We start from the raw sequence: 27,290 nt of genomic DNA on the forward strand, positions 1-27,290 counted from the left end.
AATATCCTCTCTTGGGGCAGTTGGCTTGAAGAGGGTGACTTAGCTTCCTTACCTGAGCAGATTGGCAAGACTGAGTTTCCAGTTCGAAGAAGAGAAAGGAAATTATTATATGCGTGCCACCACCACACTAGTGCAATCATTGCAAAGAAGCACTGTGCTAAAACGTGGGACTGTACCTTTTATAGAGTGGTGGAAAATCAGAGCCACATGGGCAACGAGCACAGCATGATCTCTCTCTCGCTTATTTTGGTTTTAAATGATCTTATTTTGTCCGTGTTGTCTGTGTATTGACATGACAACCAATTGGCTAAAACTTAGCTAAGTACTGACCTCTCTGACATGTGATTTAAAGCCGTCTCATGGAAAAATATTTGAAGGATCACCAGCTGAAATTGAAGTATTCAGCAGCAGGGCAAAGAGAACTACAGTACATGAATACAGAGAGGACTGTCCCTATGGTAATTCTGGCAGATGGCATAAGGTTGCAAGCAAGTAATAGAAAATTTTAAAACTAATGAAACAAGATTAACAAAGGCCACTCCATTAGTATTTCTCCTCCCAAACAGCTCAGTCCTGATTATAGCCTCATGGAATTAAACACTGTACTTACTGGCAGCAAAGGGAAATTAGATCAGAATGCCGTTTGTGGATGATTAACTTGCAGTTCCTTTCAAACTATATGTATGCACTTGAGTGCTTTGGAGCCACAGCTAGCCACTTCTCTGTCAGGGAACTTGAGCAACAGAACATAGGGTCCAGTACTTGATCTTGGGTGAAATAAACTGGATAATCAGAGACCCAGATGCATACAAGACTTTCATAAACTCTTATAAATTTATATGGTGTCACCGCATGAGAGATATTGCCTACAAAAACCTGATTAGGGAAAAAACCAAACAAACCTTTCCTTATGTATCCATTGCCCTCTATATTTTAACCAGACTGAAATAATTTGAGCAGATATAGGTATTTTGGGATCTGCCTTCTTCTAGTGACAACACAACTGAGTTTTGTTACAAAATACCTGTCTCTGCTGATTTTTGGGATTCCTCTATCACAAGCCAAAGGATAGAGTGGTTCTGCACGTGAGGACATTTTTAAGGACTACACATTCCCAGAAAGTGGTTTTACTGTTCTTCATGTGCATGGCTTTCTCTAGCTACCAGAGGTCTGCATAAGGGAATTGAAGGGCAGAACTTAGGGCCAGCTTTTCACGTTTGGTTGCTTAAAGCTGGGCAGCAAGAGGGGCTTACGTACCTGGCTTGTTAGCTGGGAGTATTGAGCATTTGCACTGTTAGAAGTGATAGATGTTCAGCACTCCTGCAATATCTTATTACTAAAGAGGACTCAATCCATATTTAGAAGTTAGATTTCCAAGAGTCTCAAGGGCCATATGCCCCTTCAGGTGCACCAGTCCAACAGTTAGGTGCCACGAGCATTTACAAAACACACACATCATTCTTCATACACCTAAAGCTCCACACCTAGATATCATTGGTAGCATCCTTCAGGTATAAAGAGCACAAAAACACATGCTTGAGTCCTGATATACCAAACAGGTGAATGAGTTTCCGAAGTCTAACACACTAAATATGTATTCTTCTTTCTAGCTTACTTTGCCTGTCTTCCGAGACCGAACGCAAGAAGACAATTTAAGACTCGGTGAAGGCTTGCTTCACCTCCTTCTGTAACCCATCACATGCACTGTCTCTAAGCTCTCTGAGTTTTTGGTTTGGACTCCAAGATCTGTTTCTCCCATGTGCTGGAAAGCGCTGCTTGTTAATGTTTACGTTACCCTCCACTAATACATTACTCCCCATGGTGGCAAGGCAGCTCATTGATGCTATTCCTGCTCCCTGTGTTTTAATCATTTGCTCTCGGTTGTCACCCGCAGAGGCTCAGATTCACTTCAAAAAGCCCCCCCCCTCCCAACTTTAGACGTTGAACAGAGGCACCCAGGTTAAGAGTGATGTCACCTTACTCACAGCAGGCAGATGTGAAGATGTGCCAAGTGAGAACCAGCAGCAGCTGGTGAACTGTCTCTCACTGAAGATGCCTCTTGTCCTCCGTCAGATGCAGAAGCAGCCCGCAGTGACTATACTTCTGACTTAGGCACTCCCTGAAGCGGGATGCGGCTCTCTACTGCGGAGTTATCTATTTTGTTCATGCTGAATCATCTCCTTCCATCCCTTCTTAGAACAAGAAATCTGTACACTTATGGGCTGCATCTCCTGTTGCTGTACCCCTGCCGATACACTCTCCTGCACTCTGGAGGAAACTTCTTGATGCATCGATATAATTTCTTAGAGGGCAGTGGCCCTTAAATAAAATAAATTTGGGGAATTAATAGGTGGAACTGACCTCTTTCTGCTGATGAGAAACAAGGAAATCCCTATCAGTGCATTCTATTAAAATAGCCTGAAAATAAATTATATGCTGCTTTTATGATGACGATCATGCAGATTTATATTATTATTATAAATTATTATTAGTGTTATTTCAAGTAATTTTGTTATTTGGCTTTCAGGGGCTTATCACACAAAAAGAAAAAAGGGCAGTGACCTGATATCTCACATGAAAGATAAAGACACATAAACTGTCTAAAGAGCCACCTCACTACACATGGAGAATAAAATAATTTTTATGCTAATAGAGTCTGAGACCAAAACGTCTTTCTCTCTCACCTACTTTCTATTTCATGATTAAATAAATCATAAAGCTGTCACTAGAGACCACATAGAAAGAGATCTCAAATGGTAGAAATGAGAGCTTTCTGCATTTGTCTATTTTTAATTTCAAAAGGTATTTTGAATTAAAAAAGAAAGAGAGGGAAAAAAGAGCGTAATGCTATTCGCATGCCTGATTTCCCAGGAGTATAAGCAAGCTCTATGTCCTCTTGTAATAATACAATGAATTTTCAAAACCAAACACAAATAAATGAAAATTAAACTATGATCCATAAATTTAATTGAGATTCACAGTGTCCGATGCTTTTCAAATTCAAATTACCACCAGACAGTGTATCTTTTTGCATAACTTATGCAGCTTAAGCATAGGTGATAGCTTCTCCCCTCTCCCTTTTTTAATGGAGAGATATACTTCAGTCATAGTGCTGGAATTTTTGCACATAAAAGCTGAATAATAATTTGTCATTTTTTATAGAGGCACCATGTCATGTTGTACGGTGCTTAGAGTGCAATACAGAAAGTGAGCAGGGAAAACCAAGCATTTTTGTCCTGAAGAATAGGCCAAAATTGAATTCTTCTGTTATTAGAGCAAAACCCAAAAGTAACTACAGTAGTTTAGTGTCAGAGGTCTTTGGTCTTCAGTAAATAAGATTAAACATCCCAGTGGTAACACAGAATTCTTTGCAGATCAGCCATATCGCTTTGGAAATTGAATATACACGTCTTACCTAAAAGGGGTGTGAATTCAGAGCTGGAAGAACTAAATCATGGACAGTGTCTACCAAAAAGGAACTACTCCAGAAGAGATGTTATGGAATAGTTAAGTTTTAATTTACAGTATCTGCATTCAGGACAACTTCACTGGGTAATGAAGTTCTTAGTCCTTGATCTTGTAGATATTTCAGCTTTTAATTAGTGTGGCCTAAGGAAAAAAAGCCTTTGCCTACCAAAAAACATTTTTTAAGCATGGGTATTTAAAAGCACACACACAGTCTTGGTGTCTAAAGGGTTGGGATCCCCCCCAGCTACCTGGGGATGCATTTCAGGGTCGTGTTTGGTACTCCACGCTCACTGGAATGTGGGAGAGATGGCTTTGGATGCCTTTTGGTGTAAAAAGGACCTGAAGAGGAGTCTCCAACATGTGGGGTGTGCTGCATGGGCTGATGTGTGAGGGGACTCTCCATGGTGGTGCTCCCCTGGGGAGATGGCTGGGGCCCTGCTCCTTGGAGGGCCCCATGGGACACCCCCAAGGGAGCACCGGTGGTTTGCTTGTGATGGGAGTACTGGCAACAGGATTATTCAGTGGATTTTTCTTCCTGATGTTTACCCCTCTGATGACAACCATTACTCTCCAGATCTTCCTCCCCCATTTGTTGGACTGAACAAGCTTGGGGTTCTTCACATCTCCTGTCAACCCACAGGTTCTCCATCTTGCTGGTTATCTGAACAGCAACTGAAATATAAGCCCATATATTTGAGGGAGTAAATGTCTCTTTACATTTTGAACCAGGGAGATGCAATGTTTAACCATGCAGGAGTAAGCTCAAGGGTGGCGTTTCGAAGGTGCAAGGAAGAAATGTTTTAGGCAGCTTGTATTGTGAACTAGCACGATGGTTTTGGATGGGAAGAAAGGGAAAAAATCCTTTAAAACCATGTAGAAACATCACTAGAGACACTATTTGAACTGTTAGTTAATGGTAAAATGAAATATTTCCTACCCATGAAAGTACAAATCAAGTATTGAATCAGATTCCAAAGATGGTGTAGTATGATAAGAAATGCCAAAAGTGATATGCAGAATGCTAACTCCTGTGAGAAAATAAGAAGACTGCTTCACCAGTGTTGTCATGACACGAACTTGTCAATATCACTACATTCAGTGAAAAAGTTCTGTTTTCACAGCACTTTTCCATGATATACTTTAATTGGAGGAAGGGAGCAAAAACAGTGGTGTGAGGAACATCAGCCGGGGTTTTAAAAAATAAACAAATATGGCATTTCAGAGTGGGTCATGTAAAAATCACATGCAGGAAAAAAAACAAAGTTGAAGTTCACATATTTAAAAATGATCACTGCCCCATGACAGAGGCCATTTTGCTTGTGACATAGACACATTTCAGCTCAGATCCGTAAAACTGACCACAGCATCATCTCGTGGCATCACCCTTCCTAGCTTAGTCATTCTGGTTTTACTGTTCTTCAGCACACTCCGCACCTTTCTGCTTCCCAAGCTTTCCTGTCCCTTCCTCTGTATCCAGCTCAGGGGCAACCCCATCCTCAGCTGCATCCCCTGCTTCATCCTCCCCCCATAGAGCCATAGAATGGTTTGGGTCAGAAGGGACATTAAAGATCATCTAGTTCCAATGCCCCTGCCATGGGCAGGGACACCCTTCACTAGACCAGGTTGCCATCCCCAGAACCACGTGCTACTCTTCTCAACATCCTCCTCCCAAAATGTCAGTGTCACTTGTGATCCAGGAAAATATCAAAACCCAGCACCCTCAAATTGACATGCCAATTGGAATTGACATTTTCCCCACACATCTGTCTTTATTCCCAGTACCCGATGATGAAGAGAGCTGGGTACTAGATTGCTGCTTCAGTGTGACTGAAAACCGCTGCCACTGTTTTTTCAGACAGTTGGCCACATCAAACCTTAGTTTTGCTCCTTTGCTTTCTGCTGGTAAATTAGGACTCAGGGAAGAAAACCACAGTCAGGCAAGTTCCCAGGGAATTAGCACAGCAAGGATTTTACCTGCCTATGGTGAGGTATGGCTGCCCAGTCATTAGTGGAACTCGTACAAAGAAAGAGCAGCAATTAATTTCACTGTGAATTTATCTGCTTTTGCCAGCTTGTTTGGAATATACTTAAGAAGACAAGGTCATAGCAGATTTGGTAATTTAATTATTTTTTTTTAATGTCACTCAAATATTCTCAAATCAAACCTTGACTTGAAAAACAGCTACTGAAATTTGAGAGTCAAATGTTGCTTTTGTTAAGACTGAAGTCAGCGAGAATACTTCCACCACCAAATTCAAGTGTCCCTGACTAAAGCCTCCAGCTAAAAGTGCTCCTTTTATCGTATCTGTATGAACTCCTAACTTTTTGCCCACCACGTAATGGTTTATCATGGTAGGACTGCTTATGTATGCTAAATGGTCAACTCCAACTTTAAAGGAAACAGCATGAAATACTTACTACCCACTTGTGCTTTTTCACACACACACACACATAATGTCTTCTATCTCACACATTCAGGTAGTGGCTTTGTTAAAGCATACAGCTTAAGCCTGTAAATCAGGATGGTTTGATTTAGAGAGTGCTGCTCATGGGCTGGTAGCCAGGCACTAGAGCAGGAGCTGGTGTAGTGTACAAATCCTTCACACACAGCTCCCTCAGCTCTGCTCCTTGGATCTTTGACCCATGTGGAGTTTGTACACATATGCAGAAGAAGGAATATTAAAATTCAGGTTATACCAAGTCTAACATTGTTATTTTAAGGAAAACACCCTCTCATACCCAACATATCAGTCTTTGTTACCTCATCATGCTGCTGGTAGTCTAAAACATAATTGGAATATATTATCTTCATGCTCTCCTTTAATCAAGTCCCCCAAAAATCCTTGGAGGAAACCCTCTGCAACAGATCCAAACCCAGGAAATCACACTGCTTACTGAGAGGCAATTAAACACACAAGAAGGCTCTGGGTATTTCCATACCTCTGTGTTCACATGGGGAAGCCATACACTCCAGGTGCAGCCATAGCGCTGCAGAAGGCAGAGCCAAGCCATAGCTGCTTTACCAGCGGTAGTAGGACAGCATGTGACGTACGCAGGCTTTCAATAAGTGATGAGAATAACCTCATGCACAGGGTTTGTCTGCTACTAACGCATGCAAATATCTGATTGCGCAGACACATCGCCAGCATCTCCAACAGCTCCTGAGCGTCTGCATGAGCAACTCGGATAACAGCTCGCACAAGTGAGGTGTGCTGGCAGTTAAGCACAAGCAACCATCAGCATGCTACTCTGAAGCTGAAAAGTCAGCCTGTCATGTATTGAAACCACCTGTAAATCCAGTGGATTTGCTGAAAAGATAATTTATGCTGTTTCCATATTTCTGAAATTATTCTTATTCTTTAGCATGCAGAGGAAAATTAAGTCACATTTTCCTTAACAATTGCCGTTCCCGCCTTGCTGTGCGTCACAGCCCTCTGGGGTGACTTCGGTAGCACTGACCTTGGATGTCGCTGCAGTGGCATTACTTTCCTTACCACTCCCTGGTGCACTCTCCTCAATCGTTGCCGCTGCCGGAGCTTCTGCCTTCTTTGCACTTGTTTCCAGAGAAACAGGAGGCCCTACTTTCCCCAACCCACTCACTGGGGTTGAGATCGGACTGCTTGATTGCCGCGACTGAGCCTTATACCAGCTAGGGTAAAACAAGGGATCGATGGTTTCTGCTGTGGTCGGCACTTGAGTGTCAGACTCTGGGGTCTGTTGAGAACCACTTGGTGTCACAACCTCATCCTTAATCAGGACAGATAAAGAGAAGAACAAGCAGAGTGCACCATGTTACCTTCCTGCCATAGCCACGTTGGTCTGCATGCTGTGTTTGTTATATCTCACTGCAAGGAATAGATTTGTCCTAATATACGGTTCGAAAGAATTACAATCAAAACATGAAGCAAAAGCAACTATTGTTTGAGTAACGAAGATATGGGATAGAAAATAAGTTACCCAAAAAATAGAATAGGAGGGCAGAATTAGCTGGGAAGGGGATGCTGAGAAAGGAGTGAGCAAGCAGTTCCTTAATTCAGATAAACACACAATTTAATCCTAAAAATATGAGAAATTCTGCATAACAGCTGCATGAACTCATACCAGTCATGAATGACAGGTATAGGTACCTTCGAATGGCTTGTAGGGTTTTGGGTTAAGAACAACATGTTTTCCAGTGAGTCTATTGATATGAACAGTCAGAAAAAGGGGAATACAAAGACACTGGAGAGAAACATTTGCCCAGCAGCTTTACTATCAATGCTATAAGCCAAGCACAGTTGCACTTTGCCAGGAAGAGGAGCAACTGACTGAACTGCACCTCTCTACTTGCATCAAGCTCTCGGGGCTCACCCACACGATACCTGCTATCATCACATCTTTTCTGCTTTGCTTTTCTTAGACCAGAAGGCAAAAGCTGAAATACAGGTATCCCACACAGTGCAATGCCCACATGCCATGTCTGACTCCACATCTGACCAACTCCTAATGGCATTTTACAATCGCTAGGGCAGCGTGCCCTACCTTTCCCATTTTAGCCTTAGAAGTGAGTGACAATATTAGCATGCAGAATTGCTTATGTCTAGTTCTTGTTTGCATTAAAACCTACTTCAGTTAGGCTACATAAATTTAATTGTCAGTGCAAATCCTCAAAAGACAAACTGGTTAAATCAATAAAGCCTGATTTAAGAGCATCTTCACATAACTGGTGCAAACTCACATATGTTTTTAAATCAAAGCAAGAATGAATCTATAGTATTTATTTTCCCTTGTTTTATGTGGGGAGATCAAAGATTCTTTTTGTGCTCACTTGTTTTCACACTCACCTCCTCAAATATCATCACAGCAGCCTTTACCTGCTCATCAGCTTCACTGGGCAAATTGTACAAGAGGAGAATTAGCTAAGCTAATTGTATCTAAAGGCAGTGTATTGGGTTTGTATGGCAAGGTTTTGGTAGAGGGGGGAGAGGGCTACAGGAGTGGCTTCTGTGAGAAGCTGCTAGAAGCTTCCCCTGTGTCTGATAGAGCCAATGCCAGCCGCCTCCAAGACAGACCTGCTGCCGGCCAAGGCTAAGCCAATCAGCACCTCTGTGATAACATATTTAAGAAGGGATAAAAACAAGTTATGGGGAGCTTTTACAGCCAGAGAAGGAGTGAGAAGATGTAAGAACATCTGCAGACACCAAGGTCAGTGCAGAAGGAGGGGCAGGAGGTGCTCCAGGCACCAGAGCAAAGATTCCCCTGCAGCCTGTGGTGAAGACCATGGTGAGGCAGGTTGTCCCCCTGCAGCCCATGGAGGAAGGATGAGGGGGTGTAGAGATTCCACCTGTAGCCCATGGAGGACCCCATGCCGGAGCAGGTGGAGGCACCTGAAGGAGGCTGTGACCCTGTGGGAAGCCCGCGCTGGAGCAAGCTCCTGGCAGGACCTGTGGATCCGTGGAGAGAGGAGCCCACGCCAGAGCAGGTTTGCTGGCAGGACTTGTGACCCCGTGGGGGACCCACGCTGGAGCAGTTTGCTCCTGAAGGACTGCACCCCATGGAGGAGACTCACGTTGGAGAAGGTCGTGAAGGACTGTAGCACGTGGGAAGGACTGACGTTGGAGAAGGTCATGAAGGACTGTCTCCCGTGAGAGGGACCCCACGCTGGAGCAGGGGAATGATGAGGGGAGTCCTCCCTCTGAGGATGAAGAAGTGGCAGAGACAACGTGTAATCAACTGACCGTAACCCCCATTCCCCATCCCCCTGTGCCGCTGGGGGGGGCGGAGGTTGAAGCCGGGAGTGAAGTTGAGCCTGGGAAGATGGGAGGGGTGGGGGGAGGTGTTTTAAGATTTGATTTTATTTCTCATCCTCTGCTCTGTTTTGCTTGGTAACAAAGTAGATGAATTTCCTCTCTAAGTTCAGTCTGTTTTGCTTGTGATGACAATTAGTGAGTGATCTCCCTGTCCTTATCTCAACCCACAAGCATTTTGTTACACCTTTTCTCCTCTGTCTAGTGAAGGAGGGGGAGTGATAGAGCGGCTCTGGTGGGCACCTGGCCCCCAGCCAGGGTCAACCCACCACAGGCAGCTAAAGTGGCATATGAAGTATAAGTTTTTATGTAGGTCTTTTAGAATATGTGACAGTTACAGTTATATATAACATTCCTTAAGAAAAAGTGCTGGCCTAAATTACTCACACCCTGAATCTGTTTGCTGGTAGGTTATAAGGTTCCTCTTCTGTTTGGTGTATGATATCCCTGCATCTGCCTGGATAAGAATACTAGGATGACTAGAGCAGAAAACAGATTAGAAGTAGGATCTAAAAATTGGTGGTGGAAAGCTCACTAAATCCAGAGGGAATGCCAAATTCTCTTAGTATAAATATTTTAACAACCATTTCATTTATAACAGTTAGTCTGTGTTAAATCACAGCAAGCAGAACATCCATTGTAATGTGCTTAACTCCCAAACTGAATCTCTTTTATTTATATCTTACGTATCCCATATATATCTCAGTTTATCTAGCAGGGTAATTTTTTGCCTATTAAGCAATATATACGCAGGTCATGAGGACAGGATACAGTTGCATATATGTGTACAAGGGCAATAAATTTTGCTCTCCAGTGCATCGACTCCCTTAGCTGTGCTCCTGACATATGGTGCCTATAGGCCACAGGGGAGCGTGTTCTTGCTCTGCCGGGGTGCACTCAGCATAGTTGGTAGGACAGTGGGACATGGGGGCAGTTACCTGACCAGCCGGGGCGGCGGGCAGCAGCGCCGTGGGGCGTTCAGCCGGGGGCTCTCCCGCTGCACTCTGTGGTTCAGGGTCCTGCTGAGGTGGTTGTGATGCTCTCTCAGCCCCTTCCTCCTCCACATGTTCCTCCTCCTCCTCTCCTGATGACTCTGTGTGGACTTCATCCAGATCTTCACCATCCACTGTCTCCTCCTCTTCTTCTTCCCCCTCCTCCTCTAACAGGACACATGTAAAAGGACAGGGCTGAGAACCAAATGAAGATGGCTACAAACTTTATGTAATTAGAAAGCCATTTACAGTTGCACGGCAAAGCTACTGATACTGGCAGAGGATGCAGGCTGGGGAGAGCGCACCACGCTCCCACCAGCCTGCACTGGGCACTGCCATGGAGCTTCCAGCAGGTACTTTGCAGCAGGAAGGACATCGAACACACATGCTTGTTAAAATCTTCAGCTGGCCCTTTCCATGGGAAGGAGGACAGAAAGTCCTGTCAATGCAGCTGTCTTCATGATGGATGTGCAGCACAGCCATGCACTTTTTGGGGAGAGGATACCTGGTCTGGCACAATCTGCCAGGAAGAAAGTCCCTCTTGCACTTTTATGTATATGTTTGTTGTAAACACCACTGAAGTCATCATAACAAATCTTTGCCAGGTCAGTGCTTTGCAATATATGACTGGAGGTTTGGGACACCAACCTCCCTAAAACCAGACTGTCAAACTTGGTCAAGCCGTTGCTTTTGCGTCATCTGACACATCCTGTTGTTAGCATTTGTGGCTCGGCCCATTTCCAGAGGGAGCCCTCTAACAATGCATTTTCCTTTACATAATCACACTACTCATCCTCACAAATGTCGGATGTTGTTCAGAGCCATCCTAGCACTTCAGAGAAATAGAGATGGATGCATTAACCCAAGCTCCAAATTGGCTGCACATTTTGCACAAGTTATGGTTCTGTCTGAGTATGTAGATGGAATGTAAATCTGCAAATGAAGTAATGCCCTTATAATGGAGAAACTTTTCTGCAGACAAATACACTCCTACAAGCAGAGTGCTGAATCTCTGCTTCCACATCCCCTGACTGCACAGGACCTCATTGACTGTAGTAGGAGTTTCAAATACAGGACTGAACTCCTGATTGGCAAAGCCCTTACTAATGCCTTGTCCCCAAGGGTGTCACATTCCCCATCACATAGTGGGGGTGTGTGCCTGGAGCACAAGGTCACGATCTTGGCAGATGCACGTGTGTGGCAGGGATGTGGCAGCTGTAGCCGATCACAGGGAGGAACCAAGCACGAGGCTGTCCCTCCCAGGACAAATCCCTGGAGGTTCATGGCCCTGCAATATAACACCTGCTCCTCTGCTGCTGACTGGTGCCACAGCTGCTGTCCCGCTACATGGGCCCCTGTGCCAAGTACAGCTAGTCCAAGGATCCCAACCTACGGACCAAGATCTGTGCAGCAGGCATACAGGGTCCTTCACGGGGAGCAGCCACGCACTCTGAAATTGGTATAAGTAGTGGCAGGGGAGTAAGCATCTGCATGAGGCTTAACTGGGCTGATAAAGGTAAATGTAAATGTACAAGCAGAATCCAGTGCTAGCAAGAAAACTAGAGATATCCAAATGAGTATTACTGCTGCTTTTTAAGAGGAGACATCTGCTTATTTGAAACATTTACCTCCATTAAATTCTTGTGGCTTACGCTGTAAGGTAAAGCATAGATAAACCTAGATTTCAGGCTGCTTTGGTAAATGTAAAATTACAACTTTGTGTTATTATATAGAAATTAAACATGTTTAGTCATGATATCACAGCAAATGACATGACACAAGATGTTAAATGCATGAAAGATGATGACAATTTTTGCTTCCCTCTATAACTCTGTGATCTTGAATTTCAATTGTACGTCTGTTACATTTCTAGATTATTACTAAAAAAGTTTAAAAAAGTATCTTTCATAAGTACTTCTTTTAGTAGTAAACATTCTGTTTCTTTAATGACTTTCTAGAGTAGACAGGCTCTACAATAATGGCATCTTTTGGGGAAAAAGGACTTTACAGACTGAGATAAGAGCTTAATTTTGTGGTCCCTTCACATGAGGAGTCAGTAAAGGTCACGAGCTTAGGAAAGTGTTGAGGCCACCTAAAAGGTAAGATTAATGGTTGCAACAGGTTATGTGATTTTTTTTAACTGTGATGGATTTTTGCTTTTGATTATAATTGATACAAAATGATCTAGTTACACTTTGGGATGGAGAGAAATATCTTGTTCAAGTTTTCCTACTCGGTATCATCATGTAAATTACACACAGTTGCAATTTTAAAAAGCAATTTAGGTGAAATAAATGACATACCTCTATCAAAATCAATTTCTCGTATTATTTTTTCTTCTCTACTGAGGTTCACTGTGAATTGGTTCATATTTTCATACCCATCCTCTATTTTTTCCATTTGAAATCCTCTAGATGCTTCAGTAATTCTAAACCAGAGATATTGGTTATTGACATTTAGATTTGCAGATAAAATTTGTAATTTGTAATTCATTACAAAGATCAAGAGTATCAAATTTAAATACTTACTTTTGTAGCAATGTTTTGGCATTCTGTGAAAACAAAAAGGAAATAACTAACTTCTTAAATGGTTCAATTTTTTCAGAGATTTTATGCATTGAGATCTAATTGTTATACTGGCTGTTTCTAAACGCACTAATATGGATCTCATAAATGACCACCATGAGATCTATAATGAGATCAAATTTGGATGGTAAGTAGTATACAGCTGAGTAAACCTTTTAGTTCATTGAAGACTTTTAAATTAAAATCTGAATATGACGGGAAATACGTGCAATTTCTACAAAAATTAAATGGAAATATTTTTGCTCTTGTTTTGTGTGTGTTTGTGGAGAAAAGTAATTGTTCTATCACAATCTTCAGTCACAGTAACTATATCTTTGACTATCCATAAGGGCATACTTCTGGAGCCACAAAATTTTATTTGTCTGGAAAGAATATTATACTCTTCAAAAGTAATTCTTTGATGAAAATAAGTGGGGTTTTTTTTCATAGAAAACAACCTTTCAGTCTTTAATAGAGAGGAATTGTAAACTTGCAGGACAGAAAATGTACACCAGTGAATTCAGTGGACAGACTGCTAATGGTTTCCTACTCAGCTCTCCTAAGTTTATAATAAGAAAACAGAAGGAAAAAAATGAACTAAAGGCATAAAAATGTGACTTAGAACATGAATATTTAATTCTTGGAAAGTTTATCACTCTGCCAATATGCAAATGAAAGCTATAACTCACAAAAGTTCATATACACGTATATTATAGTGTGGGACAATAAAGATATTGGGGGTTGGAACTAGATGATCTTTGAGGTCCCTTCCAACTCAAACCATTCTATAATATGTTGGAAAATGTTGAAATTCCTGTTTCTTCTTTGGTAGCCAGAAATTCATACACAGAGTAGTATACTTTGGTGCAAATAGCAAATACTCACGTTCTTGGTTTGGATACTATTCACGAGAAGACTATTCATTTGTCTATGCTGATGCAAGTGTTTAAAAAATGAGTTTGTATAAATGTTCACTCAAAGATGACCAAACTCTGAATGTGCCTAAAATTGAGAAATGCTTAAATAGTATTTCAATAAACCCATCGCTCTTTTTCTAGCTCTATTTATAGACTTTATACCTGCAAAAACACGGCCATTTCTGGTTCTTCCATGAACTGGATTCCTGATTCAACCAGCTTTGACACAGCTTCCAAATGATCCGCATACTTCTTCATCAGGGAGCGGACGTGTTCCAGTTTTTCCTCTTGGGTTCTAGTGATTATTTGTGTCATCTCATTTTTTCTTTCTTCCAGTACAGAATAGAGATAATCAAATTTTTCACACAGCTGCTCTTTCTGTCGTCTGCAACTTTCCTGTGAATAATTTGGTTTATGTTAAACACGTTATGTTCTTAAAAGCATTTCTATTTTTACAGTTACTTGGAAGCATTTTCATCAAAGAAATTCCTCTTTCTGAACAGTGCAAAGGATTCTGAATGACCCCAGAGACTTTTATAATTTTCAAAGTCCAAGCTATTGGAACAAAAGTTTAAAAACTGTTCTCAAACTCTGGGTCTCAAACCACTGAAAGCCCCCAAACAGGTGATTGTATAACTTGTCAGTCTGCTAAAAAATTGTGAACGGTATTTATGATGTCTGTAGTGATACATCAAAGTCTGCAGAAAAAGTAAACAACCTCACCATATTAGCAGCTGGGTTCATTTGCACAAACAGAATGTTTTTTAAAGGAGAGATCATATCAAATCAGCTCTGGAGAATTTTCTTTTTTCTACCAGAGAACTTGGAACTATCCTGGCTGGGCTTAATTTTCACATATGCTCTCTTAGATTCTATTTTGACAATAGGTGTCCATTATATTCCATTTACTGTGCACTGAATGAGGTAGAGGTACCACAAAGAAAATGGTGTGTGACAAAAGCACAAAGACAAGAAGGAAGAATCAGGTTCCAACCCTGCCTTCAGGCACCGATTTTCATATCATTTTTTGAGACACTTTTATTGTCCTTCCAACCAGACCACATAGCATATTTCACTAAGGAAGACGGGTTTGATGACTGCTTCACTGAGCACTCTTTAACAAGAACACACTGCACTTGCAAGGGAGGATTTATGAGAAGGAAATCAGAGACATCTTATTTATAATGTCTGAGGTCTACCAAATAGAAGTACTTGAGTCATCTGTGTGCCCTGGGGCACACAGATGGGCATAACCTTATTGTGGTTATATCTGGTTGTGGATGGTGGTGATTATTTAAATCTCTTTCCTAGGAACTGAGGCTGAATCAATCCCTCATCTTCGTCCCTTGAGGCATAATGCTGAGATCCTGGCAGTGCAAGATTATTAACAGTCCCACAGTACTTTTGGAAGTGATAAGACTGATTATTCATAGCACTTGGCCAGAGAGAATCCCACTTTTTTCTTGATTTTCAGCCAGAGCTTTTTCCTACGGGTAGTGACAGTCTGCTCTGTATGTTCAAAGAAAGCCTTTCGAAGACAGATGTGTGGCCAAAAATCACTGTCTATTTTGAGGGGTGGGGTGCAATACAGATCTTGTTGTATTGACCAAAGTATCCACCTATGCTTTGCAATGAGGAAGGCTATGCTAAACAGGCACTCCTAATTTAAAACTCCTCATGGGGGAGGGGGCAGGCTTGTTCTGCCCTTCTGGAGGTCCTTGCCACTTCACAGGAATTCCTAATTAGCGAATTACAGGGTGGGGATAAGGAAGCTTTCAAACAAAGTGAGTCATGGTTCCTGGGTGTCATTCTATTGTTCAGACCTCAAATAATCTACCTCTCCTCTTTCACTCCTCTCCTAACTCTCCTAGCCTAGTGTTTCCTGCAATTCTGCTTGCTCCAGACTCCTCTTCGGTTTAGTCTACAATGACCTCCTCTGAAATGTTATTCAGATCACTTGTAAAACAACCTTAATTTCAAGACAGGTGTGTGCTATCTTTGCCATTTGACACAGGACAAGCGTTAGGGGAAGAAGAGCAAGAGAGTGATAGCAGGGTGCTGAGACATCCTTCCATATCTCTAAGATCTAATATATAATATTTCCTGCCAGCAGATAGAGTTGTGAACCTCAAGAGTAAGAGTGCAAAACATGTTCCTAACTGCAAATGCTGAAATATTTCTGAAATATTTTCTTCCTGTATAAAATATTCCCGAAATATTCTCTTTCTGTATAAAATATTCCCATATGAAGTCTCTGCCTGATGGAATTACCCTAATCAGATTCTGAGTAATGAAAAAGGTTAACAAGTACATGACTTTCCATTCTAAAAAGTTCTCAGCCTTTTTGTTTTTTTAAAGCATGGCTACAGCAAATAGAAAGAAGTCCTTGCCACTGGGCATGAGTTGCACTGCTTGTTCTGAAGTATCTGTATTGACTGGCCTACACTATTAGCATTTGAAAGAAACATTGTAATTTTTCCTTCATTATTTGACTCATATTGTTTACAGGGCTAAACAGTACTTAATTACTTATTATTGTTTTCCAGTATTTAGCATTTTATATACCCTTTTCCATTTTCAGTATAATATGTGAATTTGGTCTACCTTTCAATCAGTTAAAACCTATACAAGTATTAATAATTTTTTTTGTTTGTTTTTCTGGGTTTTAGGCTTCGAAAGGAGCAATAGTTAAATATAAAACTGTAGGCTATTTCTTACTCCAACTAAAAAGAAAATGATCATGTATTTTCCGCTAAAGCAGATATTTATTGTTCTCTGCAAAATGTTAAGGAGAGGGAAGAGACAATTCTGGATTATAAGCATTATTTTCATGTGTGCACATTTCTCAGCTCCAGCTGTAGCTTTTCATCTTCAAGGACAAACTGATGTCAATTCAGACAAAGCTCTTGTATAGTCGGAAATGTGATTTGCTTGAAATGTAACATGGAAGTGCCAAGGTAAGCTCTAAGATCTGTTTTCTACAATCTTTGACTTTAAAGGTGAAAAGCCTGTTAAAACATCTAAAGGTAAAATGGCTGCACTTTCTCTGGGCTTTGAGTTCAAAGGTTAGACTTTAAACTGAGTGGATGACTCTGAAGAAGCTAGTTTCAGAAACTGTTGTATTTATGAAGGTATTTTTAGCACAGTGTTTTCTCCATACTTCAGACTAGATGTTTGAAGTTTTGTTTCTGGTTCAGCTAGTTCAACTTAAATGAGTATAAGCTTTTGCTCTTGTATCATTCAAATTTCTGCAGTTAACCTACTTGAAAGGCTTGTTTCTGTCTGTAAAGTCCTGATAGCAGCCAATTTCATCCTTGCAATGTGAAGGCTTCCTGACTACAAAGTTCTGACTGCTGCTAACATGCTCTCTCATTTACTTGGGCTAATGATTTCATGTTCTTTGAACCAAATTTGGACATTTTCTGTTCTTCCTTGCTCTGAGGAAATAGGAGCCTTGGGCAATTGTGTACGTAGATTGCGGAATCAATTTTTCTTACTAATTAGAAGCTATTCATCTTGGATTAACTTCTTTTTCTCTGCACTTTCTCTTTTCTGGTTAGGCTTGGAAGGGTCAATATGGTTCTAATTGGGCTGAGAGGGATGCAACTCCTTCACTAGATGCTTCATCAAACTCTGATCATAAAATCAATTCATATGAGCTCCTTCAGCCTATTGCTCTGTGTTGCTCAAATTGGTCAGAGCTGATATTTGTATTTGCTTTGCTGGTGCAAGCCTCTTGGAGGAAATGAAAACCACTTCTGGTATTGAATGAAACAAAACTAATTCCAGCTCTGTCAGAGTAAGACCTTTACCTGAAAATCCAGAGTAAGAACCCAAACTCTTCCCTTCCATGAGCAACAAAATAAGATTCCTTAAAGGGCAACATATATATATATATCAATTAACTACTTCTGCACAAGAGGCAAAGCAACCAAATACAGAGCTCGCTGACATACTTGGGATCTATGCTTTGGGTACCCTGTGGCTAAGACTATGTCTGTTCACAGGACCAGTCAGGTGTTAGACTAATACTGGTCTTTTACAGCTTTAGAACGTGATCTTAGATATTAAATGAACTGGGAGTTGATAACATTTTGTTGGATGTGCTTTTAACTTCAGTGATATCCTATGCAACTAAAAATGCTGAACAAGATGTGCTGATATGGATTATCGTTACTCAACCACGTGGCCAATGTCAGAGGCAGGGTGCTGACCAGGATGTACTCTTTGTTTGAGGCAGTACAGCTGATACTGTACAAAGCCACAGGTAACAGTTTGGTGAAACAATGCGGCAATGCATTTGGATAAAGTGATGTCTGTTAAAGAATGATCACTACCAGCAGTTTGAAAGATGTGACTTCACACTGAAATAACTGCATTTAAAGGGATGGTACCTACCTCAACTGTCTTGCAGGTCTCCTCCAGCTGTGTGACTATCCCTTGCACTCTGTCATTGCTCCCCACCAGGACTGCAATGCCGTCACTTAGCTCGGACTAGGCAGCAAGGGGAGAGCAAGCGGGAGGAGGTTAGACACTGTCCTACTTTAGAGTGGCACATCTTACAGTGGGGAGCAGGAGACGAAGGAGCCATACCAGGGTAGTAGCTCTTCTTCCACCAGAACTGAGGAAAATTGGGTCTTTACTGGCCCACAGGTTACCCACTAGTACTTTGACATCTGTTTCCTCTCCCAAAACACTATGAAAACACTAACATATTGAAGAAGTTGCGGTTTGGAAAGGAGGAAGCCCTTTGTTCTAGAAGGCTCTTCTAAATGCGTTTTTCTGAAGTCCTATGTTTCAACAGCCCCCAAATATTCCCTTTGGGTTTGTTGAGAGAAAAGACATTTTCTTGTGAGGACTTGGGTTTTTTTAGTATCTAGGTCTAGCCATGCCACTGTCATATTTCCCTGAGGACTGTAGCTCTTGGCCCTGAAGAGGAGAAGAGGTAGCCCACAGACCTGGAGGAACTAGGGCTCTGCAGACCCCCTGGCAGGAGGGGCAGTGGGGCTGTGGGGAGAGGGGAAGGGAGAAAAGGGGGATGAGAAGTCAAAGGGTGAGCCACTGGCATAAGGGAAACGAGTGGAAAAAGGAAATAGCCTGAGCATGGGGAGGGGGTGACTGTGAGGTATCCTTAGAAGAGGAGAGACGGAGAAGCTAGTCCCTAGGGAAGTTGGTGATGGTGCTGGGGAAGGCGAGGTGCCCTTGGCACACCGCTGTAGTGACAGAGATGACCATGTCCGTGACCTCCACAGCTTTGTAAAGGATCCTTTGAAGCGCACATGCTGCAGTCTCCAGGTTACACCTCCAGTCTTGGGCATGACAGCCCCTTTCTACAGGGATGCTGGGGAGGAAACCACTGCTTGCAAATCTCCATGCAGAGGGAGTGATCAGGGGCATGGATTCGGTCCAAGAAACTTCTCCCCCTTCTCCCTCCTTTTTTGATTGAAATGGATGTTTGTAACTACTTTCCTAAAGTGACTTCTCATTTGTAGTTTCCACACACAAGCATCTGTGTGACAAAGTTGGAGGCTGGGATTGCAAACTTGGCCTGTCTGATTGCTTGCCCCACTGAGACCCTCCAGAAAAATGAGCTGTTTATCTCAGGAGGATCACCCAGTGAGTCAGGTTTTAAATTAATACTGTATTAAAAATAAACAAGTCTTTTACTGGTGACAGCAAGGGCAGAGGATATTAGGTACATCCTGTGCTGCCAACTATTGAATATTCCTGCATTCACTTGCAGGAGGAGGTTTTCACTTAACTTTTCTTACAAATGGGATGCTTAAAGGCAAAACTGCCTGATAGATAACTATTTGATTTGTAATGGTCTGTTCTCCTTCCAGTTCATGTGTTGGAAATCTCACTTATTTTTCTGATCTAAAAGCACTGGAAAAAAGAGCCTAGGAACCTCGAAAGAGAGGTCCTCAGCTTCACATCAAATCACTAAACTGTTTACTCGCTTTACTAACAAAAATTGGGTCACGGTAATATCTTTCTGTCTGATTTCTCATAAATTTATTTTCCTGTGTTTCTAAACAGTTCCTACAGATCTGTGTGAGTCTTTCACTCACACACAGGAATGGCAGAGGTACCCACAGGCCCCTTTGGAAGATCGCAGGAAGCTCATGAGAATACTTTTCTGTTGATGCTCCTGCACGTGCTGGGAGGACTATGAGATACAAAAATATATTTACCTTCTGTTGCTGGTAAACGTTTGTGAGAGGAGCAACTTGACAGTCTTTGTGGGCACCAAAGACTTTGCACAAGGAGCAGGTGGGCATTTCACAGTTCAAACAATAGATATTAATTCTCTCATCTTCATGCTCTTCACACATTGGCTGGTCACACTTCTTTTCGGGTCTGCAAAAGAAAACAAGTTTAAAAAAACCTTGGTGCTCATCAGTTTCTGATGACAACACTAGGGTATCTGTATGAAATAATGTACATTTGTATAGCAGTGTCCAAAGCTGACCTGAATATGCAGAGTAGACTTAAACCTGCCATACAGAATGACTAAATAGACAGCAGTACAGCTTAATGTCCTGACAGAACATGATGTGATAACAATATAGCAACATGACTTCATATGGGGATTCCAAATGGGAGTGTGACTGAACCCTCACTCGCATTTAAAAATGTAAATAACCTCACTAAGACTGATCTCAGACTACTAATGTACTTTAATTAGCATGTTATCCAACATCTGCCTGAAATATGAAACACATGTAATTCCTTTAGTGGTCATCATGCAAAATGCTGGGCACTTGGCCTCAATGCAGCAAAACTCTTATTCTGGGGGCTAATTTGAACTGGGAGTTGTAAGTGTTGGTGGACCTTCATGCCCTTAACTCTTTATCTCTGCTTATGAGCTTTGTGAGGCCCAGGTCAGGACTGTCAAGTATCAAGGAGAGCTGGGTCCTTATGACCTTTACACTAGGCCAGTAACCAAAATAAGATTTAACAAAAATTAATTTTAGCTAGGTGGCATGTGTCTAGCTTGTACAGTAGCTACTCAGTTGTGCCAGCCACTGAGGGCATGAGTTACACAAGAAGTATTCCTCTCCCATACTAAGCCAGGAGCTGTCACCAGGCTATAGCTCAGTCCTGATCCTCACCAAAATGATTTAGCCATATACACATAAGTCCATCCCTGCTATTTTAGGAACTAGTTTAGTTGTAGCTTCCTTTAAACGAACCACTTAACTGACATTCCCAGTGTAAGTGAAAACTCTGGTCCAGCCTGCGTGGGCAGGCTGATGCTTTTCCAAGCCCACGCTTCAGGCTTAGCACCTTGAGCACGTCTGCAGCAAGCATGTGAGTGTGTGCGAATGTAGTACCAGAGCACAGAGGGAGCGTGTCTGGGGGTTCAAGCCTCCAAAGGTTGCCACTCCTACTGTGGCCACATTAAATCTTTCCAATACAAGCCATTATCCCCTTCTGCTACCATTTGGAAGAAGAACTATAGAATCATAGAATCGTTTAGGTTGGAAAAGACCACTAAGATCATTGGATCCAACCATTAACCTAGCACTGACAAGTCTACCACTAAACCATGTCCCTAAGCACCACATCTACATGTCTTTTCAACACCTCCAGGGATGGTGACTCAACCACTTCCCTGGGAAGCCTGTTCCAATGATTGACAACCCTTTTGGTGAAGAAATTTTTCTTAATATCCAATCTAAACCTCCCCTGGCACAACTTGAGGCCATTTCCTCTTGTACTATCACTTGTTACTTGGGAGAAGAGACCAGCACCCACCTGGCTACAACCTCCTTTCAGGTAGTTGTAGAGAATGAGAAGGTCTCCCCTCAGCCTCCTCTTCTCCACGCTAAACAACTCCAGTTCCCTCAGCTGCTCCTCATAAGACCTGTTCTCTAGACCTTTCACCAGCTTTGTTGTCCTTCTTTGGACACACTCCAGCACCTCAATGTCTTTCTTGTAGTGAGGGCCCCAAAACTGAACACAGCATTCAAGACCTCACCAGTGCCGAGTACAGGGACACAATCACTTCCCTAGTCCTGCTAGCCACACTTTTTCTGATACAAGCCAGGATGCTGTTGGCCTTCTTGGCCACCTGGGCACACTGCTGGCTCATATTCAGCTGGCTATGGACCAACACCCCCAGGTCCTTTTCACCGGGCAGGTTTCCAGCCACTCTTCCCCAAGCCTGTAGCATTGCACGGGATTGTTGTGACTCAAGTGCAGGACCCAGCTCTGAGCCTTATTGAACCTCACACAGTTGGCCTTGGCCCATCAATCCAGCCCGTCCAGATCCCTCCATAGAGCCCTCCTACCCTCCAGCAGATCAACACTTCCATACAACTTGGTGTCATCTGTAAACTTACTGAGAGTGCACTTGATCCCCTCGTCCAGATCATTGATAAAGACATTAAAGCGAACTGGCCCCAGTACTGAGCCCTGAGGAACACTGCTTGTGAGGCCACCAACTGGAGTTAACTGCATTCACCACAACTCTTTGGGCCTGGTCATCCAGCCAGTTTTTTTACCCAGCGAAGGCCTGTCCAAGCCACGAGCAGCCAGTTTCTCCAGGAGAATGCTGTGGGAAATGGTGTCAAAGGCTTTACTAAAATCCAGGCAGATAACATCCACAGCCTTTCCCTCATCCACTAAGCAGGTCACCCTGTCATAGAAGGAGATCAGGTTAGTCAAGCAGGACCTGTCTTTGGTAAACCCATTCTGACTGGGCCTGATCAGTTGGTTGTCCTGTACGTGCCCTGTGATGGCACTCAAGATAATCTACTCTGTAACCTTCCCTGGCACCGAGATCAGACTGACAGGCCTGTAGTTCCTAGGATCCTCCTTCCAACCCTTCTTGTAGATGGGCATCACATTTGCTAACCTCCAGTCAACTGGGACCTCCCCAGTCAACCAGGACTGCTGATAAATGGTGGAGAGTGGCTTAGTGAGCACTTCTGCCAGCTCCATCAGTACCCTTGGGTGGATCTCATCTGGCCCCACAGACTTGTGGTTGTCTTAGTGGTACAACAGGTCACTAACCATTTCCCCTTGGATTATGGGGGCTTCATTCTGCTCCCCATCCCTGTCTTCCAGCTCAGGGGCTGGGTACCCCAAGAACAACTGGTCTTACTATTAAAGACTGAGGCAAAGAAGGCATTAAGTACCTCAGCCTTTTTCTCATCCTTTGTCACTATATGTTTCCTCCTGCATCTAATAAAGGATCACTATGACCAGTAGCAAGTAGAGCAATGGCATCATAGAAATATATCTTTTCATTTAACAGAATTAAATGGCAACAATTTTTAAAAACTCATTCTACAGAGCTCTGTAGCAAAGAGGCAACCAGTCACTCTATTACAAGTTTAAAAATTTATGGAAAGATCATTGGTTTAGATTATATAACAATAGAGTTTTTCCATAGAGTTTGGTCGAATAGACATGGCATTTATTTTTTAATGACAAAATACAGGTTTTCTCTTCTGAAAGGGAATGGAATGTGATCAATTAGATGCATTTAAAAAAGATCAAGCAACAAAGAAAATGTCTCATGCATTCATATTTTTAAATGTTAGGAGGGCGCTGGAATTTAAAGGGTTCATAAGGAAAATCTGTAATCTGCAATATAACACGATGCACCAGAATAAACCAAGATGGACACTTCTGAAGGAAGCCTGCGTTATTTGGGCCCAGTTTCCAGCATACACTTACATAAAGCACTCAGTGTGTCAAATCCAGCATAATTTCAATGCTTGTCAAAAGAGGTGTGTCTCCACTATAACAAATTCTTTACACTGTTTGCAGATGACTGTAAACAGCCCCTAATATATTCATGCTATAGCGCACCAGTGGGAGGGCCTGCATGTGAGGGCAATAACAGACAATGAATTTCAAAGTGATTAATTAAGCCTGAAATAGCTGCTCTTCCTGCAAATATTTACAAGACCAGAACCAGAAACTGCTAGAATGTTATTTGACACTGGAATGGTGCCACTAGCATGAAAGACACATTGCACAGGGCAAAAAGGTGATGGTGTCAAGCAAGTTCAGCCAGAAGCAGCCAACTTTCAAAGGTGCCGCAAAGAGCTGGAAGAAACCTGGCAGAACTCCCTGAACCAGTGAGGCCCTGAAGACAGTGACAGAAGACTAGAAGTAAACAGATCTACAGTCTCCTCCCTAGGCTTTCCAAAAGGAGAGATTTTTAGCAGAACTTTCCCTGACTTCAGAGGAGATCCTCTAGGTCTATGTAAGTGTAACAAAGGCCAAAACACAACCCCTAAGTTTAAAAGGGTGGCTGCTCCAGAAACAGAAGATTGAAGAGTAGCCAGTAAGAAAATGACAGCATGGCTTTAGTAGAAAAGATTCATCATAAATGTGCTTGTGACCAAAGAAGTGGCAGGTAGCTGAAATGGCCTAATAGCTATGTGCTCTCATTCTCTGACTGTGCTCTTTGAGATGCTAAGCCTGCATTTGACTGCTATAGGCTTATACTTTTCTATTAAAATTCTGTTTGGACCTTAATGTGTTGAGTGTTGTGCATGTTTGATGGAGAGGAGGATTCTCAACACTGGTGAGGTCATACCTGAAGTACTGGGTCCAGTTCTGGGCTTCCCAGTACAAAAGAGACATGGATATACCAGAGAGAGTACAAAAAAATGGCCCTGAAGATGATGAAAGGACTGGACCATCTCTCCTATGAGGAAAGGCTGAGAGATCTGGGACTTTCAGCCTGGAGAAGAGAGGGCTCAGGGGGATCTTATCAATGATGTTGATCTTATCAATACCTTTAGATATATAAATACCTGAAGGGAGGGTGTAAAGATGGAACCAGGCTCTTTTCAGTGGTGCCCAATGACAGGACCAGAGGCAACGGGCACACACTGAAACACAGGAGGTTCCCTGTGAACATCAGGAAACACTTTTTTTCCTGTGAGGGTGACCGAGCACTGGCACAGGCTGCCCAGAGAGGTGGAGGAGTCTCTTCCCTGGAGATACTCAAAAGCCACCTGGACACTGTCCTGGGCAGCCAACTCTAGGTGGCCCTGCTTGAGCAGAGGGTCGGATCAGATGACCTCCAGAGGTCCTGTCCAACCTCAGCCATTCTGTGATTCTTTGATTTGGTGAGGAAATGCGAAGTTTCTGGGCACATAAAGGAGCACACTTTAATTAAGAACATACTAAGACCTCAGCAAAACTGCTGTTTAATTAGAAGGCGTGTTTTCCTTAGGATTTATACAAATCCAAAAAAGTCTGTACTGAAATCCTGAATCCAATTTCGATAGTGTTTTTACTGAGGACCCTAAGATAGGTGTAGCCCTTCCTGTACTATCACATCACCCAGTGCCTTCACCTGGTCCAAGGATGGAGAGAATGTGCATGACTGTATGAGGCACAGTCAGGTCATTAATGAAAATACTAAATTGTATTGGACCCAGTATCAATCTTGGGCATAAACCACTAATGACTGGCCTCCACCTAACTTCATTCTGCTCACCATAACCCTTTGAGTCTGGCAGTTCAGCCAGTTTTCAGTCCACCTCACTGTTCACTGTCCACTTTAGACCTTATTTTATCAGTTTGTCAATAAGGATGTTATGAGTGACAGTGTCAAAAGTCTAGATTAAGAACATCCACTGCTCTCCTGTCATTCACTGAGTTAGTCATCTCATTATAAAAGGCTATCAGGTGGTTCAGGCATGATTTTCCCTTCATGAATCCATGCTGACTCTTTCTGATCACTTTGTCTTTTATATGTTTGAAAATGGTTTCCAGAAGGATTTGTTCCAACAGCTTTCCAGGGATCAGTGTGAGGCTGACCAGCCTACAGTTCCCTGAATTTCCCTCTTTGCATTTCTTGAAGATTGGAGTAACATTTGCTTTCTTCCAGTCCAGTCCTCAGGAACCTATCCTGATTATCATGACCTTTCAAAGATTATTGAGAATGGCCTTGCAATGACATCAGCCAGCTACCTCACCATGCATGGGTGCCTCCCATCAGGATATCTTTTTTTTTTTTTAATGTTTCCTAACCTAATCCACCTCCACCAAGGGTAAGTCTTCCTTGCTCTAGACTTTCCCATTGGTGTCAGGGACCTGGGATTCCTGAAGGCTGCTTTTACCAGTAAAGACCAAGGTGAAGAAGGCATTGAGTACCTTGGCCTTTTCCATGTCCTTTGTCACAGGACGCCCTGCCCCATTTAGCAGTGGACTCACACTTTTCCTAATCTTCCTTTTGCTGCTGATGTACCTGTCGAAGCTCTTCTTTTTAGCCTTCATATCCCTTGCCAGATTTAGTTCTAGGTGGGCTTTGACTTTCTTAACTCCATCTGTACATACTTGGACAGTGTCTCAAAATATTCCTGAGTCAGCTTTCCCCCCTTTTTTTTTTTGCTTCTTTTCTAATGTTTTATTTTTGTCAGGAGCTCCTCCTTAATCAATGCAAGTATCCTGCCACCATTGCTTGAGTTCCTGTGCATAGGGATGGACCATTCTTGAGCTTGGAAGTGGTGGTCCTTGAAAACCAACCACAATGATGGACTCCTCCAAAAGCAGTGAAAAGCCCATGAATACCCAGGGTAGAAATGGGGCTTGAAAAATGAGAAGACCAAAAAAGTTTATATGGACATAGAGATTCCTGCAGCTCTATTACACTAGTACTATCATGAATGTCTGGCCCAAGAAAACCATTGGTGCAGGTAAGCTTGGGTCTTTGTCTCTGTGGGGACTTGGAGAAGATCTCCAAGAGGTGATCTCTCTCCTCATCTCTTTCATTACACAGTCTGTGCGGCTTCTCCTGCAGCTCCCTTGCTTGGTGACCTGTGGGCAGGGAGCCCATATCCCTAGCCCAGCTTATCTGAGATTCCCAGGTCTCCCTGCAGCCTGTCCTGGAGACCCACATCCTCCCCAAGGAGCTCTGGTTGAGGCTCTGAGGTGTCAGAGATAGCTGCTCCTGGTGGTGTTGGCTACCCCATCCTGCAGCATGTCACCACCATTGCAGAGGCCCCCCTCACTGCTCTCAGCACAGCGCCTGATCCCTGCTGTGCACCCTGCTGAACATACTGCTCCATGCTCGGGGTGCTCAGGGCTGCAGGGACAGCCTGGACCTAGGGCTGTCCCTGGCAGGTGCAAGGCAGAAAGAACACTTGACCCTTCCTGATCAGGATTCAGCTGGAAACAAAGCCCAAAGCACCTCTTGATTGGGAATAGCTGGCCAAGCTCATCAGAGGCTGCCAGAGCTTGTGAGAAGTTGCAGCCTCCTGTAACTACTCTTTCTTGGTGGCAGCAGGCACCCTGATGTTCTTCAGATAGTTCAGGTAGCCTACAGATTTTCAAACATGGGTTTAATATTTCAGCCAACTCTATTTCCACTCAATTTAGTCCTTTGCCCTCCTATAAAGCTTTATAGGAGCCACATTCTGCTTGAATATTTCTTTCCTGGGGTTGCTAATAGATTTTAAACTGGGCAACAGGCTATGCTGCTGTCAGATTAAATTTGATGAGCAATGGGATAAGAGGCCATATGATGTAATTTTTAGCAATAGGAGGGGCTGCATGTGAGGGCTTAGGCAGAGACTCCCAACCTCA

The 27,290-nt window shown here is 42.8% G+C and overlaps 1 protein-coding gene across 5 annotated transcripts in view; it reads right to left on the reverse strand.

Moving 5' to 3' along the window:
* The window catches only part of TRIM55 (tripartite motif containing 55), a 42,646-nt gene that overhangs the window by 11,170 nt on the left and 4,186 nt on the right, over positions 1-27,290 (reverse strand). For 3 of the 5 annotated variants that reach the window (XR_012833798.1, XM_075743969.1, XM_075743971.1), the window contains exons 3-9: positions 19,922-20,087; positions 18,126-18,221; positions 13,890-14,123; positions 12,775-12,797; positions 12,550-12,674; positions 10,193-10,413; positions 6,928-7,215 (exon numbers count right to left, since the gene is read on the reverse strand). Coding sequence is in view for 4 of the 5 variants with exons in the window: in XM_075743969.1 (XP_075600084.1) it covers positions 6,928-7,215; positions 10,193-10,413; positions 12,550-12,674; positions 12,775-12,797; positions 13,890-14,123; positions 18,126-18,221; positions 19,922-20,087 (1,153 nt within the window). In the remaining variant the exon portion in view is untranslated. Of the gene's footprint in view, positions 1-4,405; positions 4,497-6,927; positions 7,216-10,192; positions 10,414-12,549; positions 12,675-12,774; positions 12,798-13,889; positions 14,124-18,125; positions 18,222-19,921; positions 20,088-27,290 lie in introns of all 5 variants that reach the window. The other 2 variants (XM_075743970.1, XM_075743972.1) reach the window with 2 other exon arrangements.

The sequence above is a fragment of the Balearica regulorum genome, chromosome 2 (assembly GCF_011004875.1).
Source record: "Balearica regulorum gibbericeps isolate bBalReg1 chromosome 2, bBalReg1.pri, whole genome shotgun sequence".
NCBI lineage: Eukaryota > Metazoa > Chordata > Aves > Gruiformes > Gruidae > Balearica > Balearica regulorum.